The sequence below is a fragment of the Oncorhynchus clarkii genome, chromosome 17 (genome assembly GCF_045791955.1).
Source record: "Oncorhynchus clarkii lewisi isolate Uvic-CL-2024 chromosome 17, UVic_Ocla_1.0, whole genome shotgun sequence".
Taxonomy (NCBI): Eukaryota; Metazoa; Chordata; class Actinopteri; order Salmoniformes; family Salmonidae; genus Oncorhynchus; species Oncorhynchus clarkii.
This window is the reverse complement of record NC_092163.1, coordinates 26,505,064-26,517,283: the sequence shown is the minus strand read 5'-3', so window position 1 is coordinate 26,517,283 and position 12,220 is coordinate 26,505,064. Positions and strand designations below refer to the sequence as shown.

The window sequence follows — 12,220 nt, the reverse complement described above, 5'->3', positions numbered from 1 at the left end:
GCTGTGGGGATGGTTTTCAGCGACAAGGACTAGGAGACTAGTCAGGATCGAGGGAAGGATGAATGGAGCAAAGTACAGAGAGAACCTTGATGAAAATCGGTTCCAGAGTGCTCAGGACCTCAGACTGGGGCGAAGGTTCACCTTCCAACAGGACAACGACCCTAAGCACACAGCCAAGACAATGCAGGAGTGGCTTCAGGACAAGTCTTTGAGTGGCCCAGCCAGAGCCCGGACTTGAACCCGATCGAACATCTCTAGAGAGACCTGCAAATTGCTGTGCAGCGACGCTCCCCATCCAACCTGACAGAATCTGCAGAGAAGAATGGGATAAACTCCCCAAATACAGGTGTGCCAAGCTTGTAGCGTCATACCCAAGAAGACCCAAGACTGTAATCGCTGCCAAAGGTGTTTCAACAAAGTACTGAGTAAAGGGTCTGAATACTTATGTTAAATGTGTTATTTCCAATTTTTTATATATTTGCATACAATTCTAAAAAACAGTTTTTGCTTTGTCATTATGGGGTATTGTGTGTAGATTGATGATGGGGAAAAAAACAATTTAATACATTTTAGAATAAGGCTGTAACTTAACAAAATGTGGGGGAAAAAAGGTGTCTGAATACTTTCCGAATGCACTGTATGTGAAAATATATGTAGGTTAAAAGGTGATGAGGTGCCCCTTAAGTATACAAATATTATTTTCCTCAGTCAATGCCCAAAGCCCACCTGAACCCTACCCCAGTATTATTTGATTCTGGTCCTGGAGGGCCAAAACAACCCTAACCATTTCATTCTCACCTTCTGAATAGGGACGCTGTGCCTTTTCCAACTGACAGCTTTTTAGATGGGGTTAATGAATGGTGATAGCCAGGGGTCGAATTATTAAAGTTAACAAAGGATAGGAGCTACAGTAGCGGGGTCCGTTTGGCATAGCGCTGACAGAGGGCTGCTGCGCTTCTAGTCCTTAGGAAACTTTGCATTATTTGTTTTTTTATGTATTATGTCTTACATTGTCAGCCCAGAAAATGTTGCGTTATTACACACAGCCGGGAAGAACTATTAGATATCAGAGCAGTGTCAACTTACAAGCACTACGACCAGGAATACGACTTTCCCGACGCGGATCCTTTGTCCAAACTACCCAGGGCATTTGAGGTGATTCCAGAGGCTGACGCAAAACAATGCTGCTAGAGAAGAGGTAGGCGGAGCGGTCTTCTGGTCAGACTTCGGAGGTGCGCACACCACCAACCTCTTCTGAGTATATTACTCGCTAATGTCCAGTCTCGAGATAAAAAGGTAGACAAAATTAGGGCAAGGATGACTTTCCAGAAAGACATCAGGGATTGTAACATGCTCTGTTTCATGGAAACATGGCTCTCTCGGGATATGCTGTCAGATTTGATACAGCCACCTGGATTCTTTGTACGTCGCACTGACAGGAATAAACATCTCTCCAGGAAGGAGGAGGGCGGGGGTGTATGTTTCATGATTAACGTCTCATAGTGTAATTGTAACAACATAAAGGAACTCAAGTCCTTTTGTTCACCTGACCTAGAATTCCTCAATCAAATGTGACCGTATTATCTCCCAAGAGAATTCTCCTCAGTTATTGTCACAGCCGTGTATATCCCCCCTCAACCAATACCACGACGGCCCTCAAGGAACTTCACTGGACTTTATGCAAACTGGAAACCATATATCCTGAGGCTGCATTTATTGTATCTGGGGATTTTAACAAAGCAAATTTGAGAACAAGGCTACCTAAATTCTATCAGCATATTGACTGTAGTACTCGTGCTGGCAAAACTCTGCATCACTGCTACTCTAACTTCCGCGAATCATCCAAGGCCATCCCCCGCCCTCCTTTTGGCAAATCTGACCACGACTCCATTTTTCTCCTCCCCTCCTATAGGCAGAAACTCAAACAGAATGTACCCGTGTTAAGAACTATTCAACGCTGGTCTGACCAATCGGAATCCACGCTTCAAGATTGTTTTGATCACGCGGACTGGGACATGTTCCGGGTAGACTCAGAATAATATCGACTTGTACACTGATTCGGTAAATTAGTTTATAAAGAAGTGCATAGGAGATGTACCCACTATGACTATTAAAACCTACCCTAACCAGAAACCGTGGATAGATGGCGGCATTTTCGCAAAAGTGACCGCGCGAACCACCGCATTTAACCATGGAAAGGTAACTGGGATTATGGCCGAATACAAACAGTGTAGTTATTTCCTCCGCAAGGAAATCAAACCAGTGAAATGCCAGTACAGGGACAAGGTGGAATCGCAATTCAACGGCTCAGACACAAGATGTATGTGGCAGGGTCTACAGACAATCACGGACAAAAAAAAACCCAGCCACATCACGGACAACAACGTCTTGCTTCCAGACAAACTAAACACCACCTTATTTGCCCACTTTGAGGATAATACAGTGCCACCGACGCGGCCCGCTACCAAGGGCTGTGGGCTCTCCTTCTCCATGATCGACGTGAGTAAGAGATTTAAACGTGTTAACTCTCGCAAGGCTGCCGGCCCAGACGGCATCCCTAGCCACGTCCACAGAGCAAGCTCAGACCAGCTGGCTGGTGTGTTTACGGACATATTCAATCTCTGCCTATCCCAGTCTGCTGTCCCCACATGCGTCAAGATGGCCACCATTGTTCCTGTACCCAAGAAGGCAAAGGTAATTGAACTAAATGACTATTGCCCCGTAGCACTCACTTCTGTCATGAAGTGCTTTGAGAGGCTAGTCAAGGATCATATCACCTCCACCTTACCTATCACCCTAGACCCACTTCAATTTGCTTACCACCCCAATAGGTTCACAGACAATGCAATCGCCATAACACTGCCCTATCCCATCTGGACAAGAGGAACACCTATGTAAGAGTGCTGTTGACTATAGCTCAGCATTTAACACCATAGTACCCTTCAAACTCATCATTTAAGCTAAAGGTCCTGGGTCTCAACCCCGCCCTGTGCAATTGGGTCCTGGACTTCCTGGCAGGCCGCCCCCAGGTGGTGAAGGTAGGAAACACCATCTCCACCCCACTGATCCTCAACACTGGGGCCCCACAAGGGTGCATGCTCATTCCCCTCCTGTACTCCCTGTTCACCCATGATTCCGTGACCATGCATGCCTCCAACTCAATCAAGTTTGCAGTCGACACAACAGTAGTAGGCTTGATTACCAACAACGACGAGACAGCCTACAGGGAGGAGGTGAGGGCACTTGGAGTGTGGTGTCAGCAAAACAACCTCACTCAACGTCAACAAAACAAAGGAGATGATCGTGCACTTAAGGAAACAGCAGAGGGAGCACTCCCCTATCCACATCGACGGGACAGCAGTGGAGAAGGTGGAACATTTTAAGTTCCTCGGCATACATATCACGGACAAACTGAAATGGTCCACCCACAGAGACCGTGTGGTGAAGAAGGCGAAACAGCGCCTCTTCTACAGCCTTCACAGGAAGGCCAAAAAGAACATCAAGGACAACAACCACCCGAGCCACTGCCTGTTCACCCCGCTACCATCCAGAAGGCGAGGTCAATACAGGTGCATCAAAGATGGGAGCGAGAGACAGAATCTGTTTTTCAGTCTCAAGGCCGTCAGACTGTTAAACAGCCATCACTAGCACAGAGAGGCTGCTGCCTACATAGACTTGAAATCATTGGCCACTTTAAGAAATGGACCGACCACTAGTCACTTTATTAATGCCACTTTAATAAGGTTTACATATCCTGCATGGCTCATCTCATATGTGTATATACTTTATTTTATACCATCTATTGCATCTTGTCTATGCCGCTTAGTCATTGTTCATCCATATATTTATATGTATATGTGACCCAATTCAGGGAACTAGGCGTATGTCGCAAGTCACAACTTCACTGGAGAGCCTTTTGAACGTACATTTTTTTTATTTATGAAAATGCGGTTTTTGGCAGAAATGCCTTCTCGAACATGTGAACTTTCATGTGACTTAATATCAAACGTGTATGTCATCTGTAAATATGAATACAATTGTTAAATTACAAGCCTAGTTGGTTTAGCCACAGAGAAAGACTGCAACCTTCCAGCTAGCCTTGATTGGCTGAGATAATGAGTGGACTGGACATGCAGAGAGGTGAGTTTGGATTGGTCTGCGGTGTTGCATCTTGTGTCGATAAAATGAGCTGCTCGTAATGATTAGATACTCCTTTCTACTGCAGTTTTTTTTTTAGATAAACTTTCGCTGTGGAGAACTGCAAATATTTTTGCTACTGCTCTCAATAACATTTCTGCCCTGAATTTATCAGGCGCTATCAACAAAGGTCAGTGGGAAAAAGTTGTGATGGACTAATTTCTGGACGATGATCGTGCCATGCAATGCTGACTCTCTGAAAATAACATGTTTTGAAATCAGCGGAACACAATGGGCCAAACCAGCTGTGCAAACTAAACGGGAACAACACCGGGTGTCTTTTAAAAGGGGTTACAGTCTGCCTTGAACCTTTCATCCGTGTATACAGGTAAGAATCTAGCTATAGCTTCAGAGATTATACATTTCTAATTTTTTCAGAAAGTTGTTTTCATTGCAAGCTAAAGCTTGCTGTTAGCTAGCCAGCTGGAGTTCGATGGCTGGCTTGTTAACCAAATAACGTTAGGTTCAATGTTAGTTAACTTTGGCTTGCAATCAGTTTGTATTGCTAGTAACGTTACTCTATGGATTGGTATTATAGTTTGTTTTTTTTGCTTGCTAACACCATCGCTCATCCATATATTTATATGTACATATTCTTATTCATCCCTTTTATATTTGCGTCAATTTGTTTGTATAAGGTAGTTGTTTGTGTGTATTTGTTAGATTACTTGTTAGATTTTACTGCATAGTCGGAGCTAGAAGCACAAGCATTTCGCTACACTCGCATTAACATCTGCATGTGACCAACAAGATTTGATTTTGAAGACCCCCGCTTGTTGTTAGCTAGCTAATGTTAGCAGAGGTTATGTGGCTGGATTGCTATCTAACATTAGCTTATGTGTATGAGGTGTGTGTAACGTTAGTGATTTCTCAGAATGCCATTTCGCATTGCTAGTTATGGCCTAATGTTAGCTAGCTAACTATCTAACATTGAACCTATTGGTTAACTTTAGCTAACTATGACAATCTTTGTATTGCCAGTTAAAGCTTGCTGTTAGCTAGCCAGCTGACGTTAGATGGCAGGCTAGCTACAGTAGCTAACATTACCTGTATGAACTGTGTGTAGTGATGTTATCGCAGAATGCCATTTCGCATCTATTGTATAATTATGCTAAAATATTTGTATCTGGAATTTGTCTTTCAGCATCAATCAGTAGAACAGGCATGACTCTAATCCGCCAGCCAGTCATCAAAAAGAGAGCTGGCCCAGGCAAGCAAAGACGGCAGCGCAGTCATCAACTACATGCACCATTTCTTCACTAACTACAGAGTTGAAAAAACAAATGTGGACCTGAATTGTGATAATTGCAGTGGCCAAAACAAGAACAAGTTTGTGATCTGGTATTGTGCCTGGTGGACCATGCACAAGCTCCACCACAATCTGGACCTTCACTTCCTCATCACAGGCCACACCAAGTGTGCTCCAGACAGGTGCTTCGGCCTCATCAAGCAGTGATTCAGAAAGACCAGAGTGAACACTTTGTCTGAGATTGCTGGTGTTGTGAAGGACAGCACTGTGACAGGGGTCAACATCCCACAGCTGGTTGGACTGGAGGATAATACGGTGCTGGTGGAAAGCTATGGCTGACTCCGTACTGCCACAGATCAAGCAGTACCAGCACTTCAGGTGAAAATATTTTCATTGCATTGTATGAGGTTATTCTTCTTATATAAACTTGGGAGGTGAATTGATGCTGTGCAAGGTTGTAATGTCTTTGATTTGTTGTTGTTACAGCTTTGATGCTCTGGAGCCTTGGTGTTGTTCACGCCAAGGAGCGTTCGCACTCAGTTGGGACCAGGTTTTAGCTGCTGAGCAACTCTGACATCCCATAGATGGCATGTCTATACAAGCACCACCTGGACTGGACACAGCTAGACAAACATATTTTTGAGAAGATCAGGGTGTTTTGCGACGGACCAGTCATCAGCACTATCTGCAGTGCCTCTATTCAAATGACTCTCTCCTAACACACACGGCATACGTTGCTGCTACAATTTTTGGGGTTTATCCTGCTGCTCAGCCACTTTTCCCCCGATTGTATGCATATAACTTAACTACCTCATCTATCATTGATATCATTATTGATAATGTTCTTGCACATTCTGTATATTTGATATATATTGACACTATTTCTGATATTGCTACTATGCAAGTAACCATTTGGCTGTACCTTTTACAGCTGCAGTAGAGACCATCCACTTAGCAAGACTTAGCAAAATATTGATATATATATAAAATTAATATTTATGTGTAACATGATTTTGTGACATACCACAACAATATCATGTGACCGTATCAAGTGTCCAGCACATAAATACATGGTGCATGCATCTGTTTATGTACTGTACATGTGTAACAGTATATGCAAATGTTCTGGTGTGAAGGCATTTGGGCAGTGGTGTAAAGTACTTAAGTAGTACTTTGAAGTATTTTTATTTAAGTAATTTTTGTGGTATCTGTACATTACTTTATTTATATTTACTATATTATATACTTTTATTATATACTTTTATATTTACTATATTATATACCTTATTTATATTTACTATCATTGTAAAGAAAATTTTTTACTTTTTACTCCATACATTTTCCTTGACACCCAAAACTACTTGTTGCATTTTGACAGGAAAATGGTCCAATTCACACTTATCAAGAGAACATCCCTGGTCATCACTAATGCCTCTGATCTGGCGGACTCATTAAACACAAATGCTTTGCTTGTAAATTTTGTCTGAGTATTGGAGTGTGCCCCTGGCTATCCATCAAAAAAATAAAAAATAATTGTGCTGTCTGGTTTGCTTAATATAAGGAACTTGAAATGGTTTATATTTTTACTTTTGATACTTAAGTACATTGTGCTCCTGGCTATCCGTCAATAAAAAAAAATATATAGTAAAAAAAATACAATTGTGCCGTCTGTTTTAATCTAAGGAATTTTGAATGACTCACTTTTACTCAAGTATGACAATTTAGTACTTTTTCCACCACTGGATCTGGCTGGGGGTTCTAGCATTTCTTTCACATGACCCATCAATTTAGACAAGTGTGTCTGGGTAAGTGTCATCTAATATTTATAACATATTTATATCTGGACACTTTCTTTTTACCTGGAATTTTTCCTGATTGTAGGCTACTACGACTGTCTTCATTTTTACTACATTACTCACTGTTTTGCACATGACCTCATGTGAATCCTTAAAGAGATGGGTAGGGCTGGCTTAAGAGGGTGTGAACAATGGGTGTTGACAAAGGAGAGCTCTCTAGTAGGTACCAAAACATTCAAAGGTCCTTTTCTCAAAAGTGACTTTACAAGTGTATCACCTTTCAAAGTATACTTACTTTCCCATTGTTCCTCAAAAATGCTGTGTATGATATACCATTTTGTAGCTCTGAGTCTCTACTTTTATCCAATGTAAAAAAAAAAAATGCTGCACTGTCGTAACTAGATGCACAAGCATTTCGCTACACTCGCAATAACATCTGCTAACCATGTGTATGTGACCAATAAAATGTGATTTTATTTGCTTGTTTCTAGCCTAAAGCATCGCTGATTAAAGTGTAGTTATAGATCGGTTATTATAAACTGCGTGTTTCGAGCCCTGAATGCTGATTGGCTGAAAGCTGTGGTATATCACACCGTATACCACAGGTGTGTGAGAACATTTAATTTGACAATTCTAATTAATTTATAATAGCAATAAGGCACCTTGGTTTGTGGTATATGGCCAATATACCATGGCTAAGGGCTGTATCCAGGCACTCTGCATTGCGTTGTGCATAAGAACATAAAACCCACTAATTGCTTAAATATATTTTAGATATATTTTTTTTCCCCTCAAATTTTTAAAGTTAATTAGGGGTGTGCGTTTTGCTATTTTTTTCTAACAAGGGCTCGTCTGTCCCTCAGAGTCCTACGGTGAAGTCTAAGAAGATGCCTCCCGGCAGGACCATCCCTCCAATGGGACCAGAGACCAAAGTACTGGTGGTCTGGGTGGAGCGCTACGATGATATCGGTAGGCTAACCTCCTCCTGCGTCCCGCTGAAACTGACCTCTATTGGCAGCCATTTTGGTTCTTTATAAAAAATTATGGGATACAGTTGATGAGTCTATTCTATAGAACTATTTTAGATATTTTATTGAGAAGTATTTGATAGAAGAATGTCCTTATTTCTGGTAATTACTGACTTCAGTTCATCTTAATAGATTTTGTGCACCTAATAAGTTTTAACCGCAGTGTATGTTGAATTCTTGTATTGTAGAGAACTTTCCCCTGGCTGACCTGCTAGTAGAGACGAGCACTGGAGTGGAAACCACGGCCAACAGTAGCACCTCAACAAGGTACTACAGGCTCCCATCCATCACTACTCAACACAGACTGTCTGACATTTTTTCCAGCTGTGAAGTCCTTGCTTCCTCCTCCTTCTGTTCCTTGCCTCCCTCTCAAATCTCATTGGAAAAGAAGGTCAAGGGAGGGACCATTGGATCGTCAAGGATTTGACAGCTAGAAACTTTTTCAGACATGCTTAAGAGTTGAGTCGATAGAGAATTGAACTGAGAAAGCAGTTGCTACAACAATTATGGAACATTGCAGATTTGAGGGATTCTCAATCAATCAGTCAAACAAAATAGTATTTTACTTATTCATATTCACGAAGTGTTCAGAATTTATTTTTAGCAAGCGAGGGTGACAATGATAAGGACAAAACACCTAGAAATATATGTATCCTCTTCTGACATGCTAGGTAGATGCCAAGTATATACCACCACAAAGACCAGTCAGTGCAAGGTGTCGTGATGTGGGCTCAGCATGGTGGCGGGGGGACCAACGGGGTCAGACGAGTACTAGTATTTATGTTGCAGAGACAGGGCCGTGTAGGTCAGGGGACCTTGCCAGGTCAGCATATAGAACAGGAGACATCCACAAGGGGTTGAACTAGAGGCCGTACAGAACCAAAGCCTAGCTAATGTGGATGGTGGCTGACCACAGAAGGCAGGATGGTAAGAGGTGCTCATAGCCTCTGCAGTGGGGATATTGTCTCATATCTGCTCTGCACCTTTCTTCTCTCCCTCGTCTTCCTATCTGCCTCTCTCTCCCTATTTCTCAAATCAATTTTATGTCATATGCGCCGAATACAACAGGTGTAGACTTTACTGTGAAACGCTTGCTTATGAGCACTTTCCCAACAATGCAGAGTTAAAAAGTAAGACACTTTAGCAAAAATGGAAATAGTAACACAATAAAATAACAATAACGAGACTATATACTAGGAGTACCTACCGGTACTGAGTCAAGGTGAAGGGGTATGAGGTAATTGGGGTGATATGTACATGTATGTTGGTATAAAAGTGACTAGCCAATCAGGATCGATAATAAACAGAGTAGCAGCAGTGTATGTGAAAGTGTGTGTATTGGAGTGTCAGTGTAATATGTGTAAGTGGAGTCCATTGAGTGTGCATAGAGCCGTTGCAAGAGAGGCAAATTAATTTCTACCTCTCTATGCCTGTACAACCCTCTTCCTCCACCCCCCCCTTCCTCAGACCCACGACGTCCGGTCAGGATGTGCAGGTGATCTTCATCCACCCTCTGAAGACGGGCCTGTTCCGGATCCGCCTGCATGGGGCCCTGGGAAAGTTCAGCATGGTCGTCCCCCTGGTGGATGGCATGGTAGTCAGCAGGAGGTCACTAGGTGAGAGAGGTTGGGGGTGAGGAGGTGTTTTGTGTGTAAAGGTACGGGTAGGGGAAGGGTGAAAGGTGTGTGTGAGCTATCACGGTGACTAGTTCAACTGTGTGTGTGCGTGCGAGAGCAAATTGCCAGTGTCTGCAAGAGATGCTGCACTCTTCAACAGTGATGTCTGACATACAGTATCACTGTTGAAGAATATACATGAGTTATGCCAGAGAGAGAGAGAGATTGCTACCAGGCGGTGTCTTAGAGACCCCAGTCCCCGCTTCTCTTCTTCACACATGCCAAATGTGGGTGTGAGTCAACCCAGATGCAGATGCCTAGCATCAGGCCTAGCTACACCACGTCTCTCTCCAAGTCAGTGCTGAGCCATCGGTCGCCTCTCTCCCTCTCTTCTATTACCTCTTTCCTGGTGAGGCAGACTGTAATAATATATGCTGTTTAGCAGACGCTTTTATCCAAAGCGACTTAGTCATGTATGCATATATATGGGTAGTCCCGGGAAACCAACCCACTATCCTGGCTCTGCAAGCGCCACAATCAACGGTGTGTGTATCTTTCTCCCACTCTCTTCCTCCCACTCCCCCCACACACTCTCCCTTCCCTCTCACTCTCTCCCTCCCCCTCTCACTCACTCTCTCCCTCCCCCTCTCACTCGCTCTCTCCCTCCCCCTCTCACTCACTCTCTCCCTCCCCCCTCACTCACTCTCTCCCTCCCCCCTCACTCACTCTCTCCCTCCCCATCTCACTAACTCTCTCCCGCCCCCCTCACCCCTCTCACTAACTCTCCCTCCCCCCTCACCCCCATCACTCTCTCCCTCCCTCCCGTCACTCTCTCCCCCCTCTCTCCCTCCCTCCCACCTCTCACTCTTTTCCTCCCTCCCACCTCTCACTCTCATCTCGCCCTCCCACCTCTCACTCTCATCTCTCCCTCCCACCTCTCACTCTCATCCCTCCCTCCCACCTCTGTCTCAGGGTTCCTGGTAAGGCAGACGGTGATCAACGCGTGCCGGCGGAAGCGGCTGGAGAGTGACTCGTACAACCCTCCACACGTGCGTCGGAAACAGAAGATCGCCGAGGTGGTGAACCGCTACCGCAACAAGCAGCTGGAGCCCGAGTTCTATACCGCGCTCTTCCAGGAGGTCGGCGTGAGCAGCCTCGACCGTGACCCCACCCCCGATGAACTTTGAACTTTCACCTCCCTCCCCACAAGGACTGCAAAGATTCTTTATATTTATAAAATGTTTCTCTTCTTCTTTACTTTGTTATTTATATTATCAGCACTTGGTGGCCACGTTCCAAGTCGACAATTTAGTTTTTTCCCACCCCGCGCTGCAACACTGCTAATCTGCAACTTACTCTAGTTCTACCCAAGCCTTGTAGGACTCTTTGATGGGGTCTGGTTGTGGCACTAACCTCACCTGGCTGCGAGGCGTCAGGCTTGGGCAAAGGAAGCACCTTTAGCTGTGAGGAGAGGGTATATGCTTAAACAACTGACTATAAACTTGTGACACGGCACGTGGCAAAGTGATTGCTGTCGGCGCTCAATTCAAAATGGCTTCCACTCTGTGGCTGTGACTAGTTCCCACAGCCGTCTCACTGTGGTTTTTCAAGTCCGATTCTTCTGTTTGCTTTTCTATGAAATGCATCAGTCTGTCCATTTCCCATATTTAACAGTTTTTTTGTTTATTATGTTGGTCTGGAATGGAAAAGAGAGGTCAAAACATCCAACTTTTTCATTGACGAAACAACGACACTACAAAAACTAATATTGACAAAACTCAAATCTCACTTCAGTAAATTGTCATTTTTTACTTTTGGTTCTCTCTTCCCACATACATAATTGTACCAGTTAGCGAAAATGTATAGTGCTGCTTTTACTTTAAATCTCAGGTAGTTTGAGCTTTTTATATTCATCGGTATCTGGGTTGTTTTCTTTAGGCACGAAAATGAAAAAAAAGATATACTAAAATAGGGAGAGACTAGCGGAACTTGTATGTTTTTCCATTGCAAACCATTTTGCTACTGTGCCCTAATGAATGCGACCTTGGTAATGTACTCAATGCACTCCCAACCAACTGTGACTAGAGTCTGGTTTCAATAATGGACTTTTTTGGCATAGAGAAAATACGCCACTACTTTATAAAATACAAAATAGTAGCTAGCAAGATGAAGATCACAGAGGTCATTTTTAATGAGTGCATTTCGCAAGTGGCTAGTTTGCATCAACTACCTTAATTGAAACCCCTGCAAAGGTGTTGCCTGCCAACTGGTTTTGAATTGCAACATTCTGGCATGTCTGTCTCGTCATTTTTTGGGAGAGTCCCCAGATATGGT

General features: G+C 43.6%; 1 protein-coding gene across 7 annotated transcripts in view; it reads left to right on the top strand.

Annotated features, from left to right (window-relative positions):
- LOC139370652 (ral GTPase-activating protein subunit beta-like) overlaps window positions 1–11,674 on the top strand; it is a 74,950-nt gene extending 63,276 nt beyond the window's left edge. For 4 of the 7 annotated variants that reach the window (XM_071110252.1, XM_071110255.1, XM_071110253.1 and 1 more), the window contains exons 27-30: window positions 8,106–8,211; window positions 8,459–8,537; window positions 9,738–9,886; window positions 10,859–11,674. In XM_071110252.1, coding sequence (XP_070966353.1) covers window positions 8,106–8,211; window positions 8,459–8,537; window positions 9,738–9,886; window positions 10,859–11,073 — 549 coding nt within the window. In that variant the 3' untranslated portion in view covers window positions 11,074–11,674. Of the gene's footprint in view, window positions 1–4,312; window positions 4,526–5,341; window positions 5,825–5,932; window positions 6,552–8,105; window positions 8,212–8,458; window positions 8,538–9,737; window positions 9,887–10,858 lie in introns of those variants that run through there. The other 3 variants (XR_011627158.1, XR_011627156.1, XR_011627157.1) reach the window with 3 other exon arrangements.
- The last annotated feature ends 546 nt before the right edge of the window (window positions 11,675–12,220 follow it).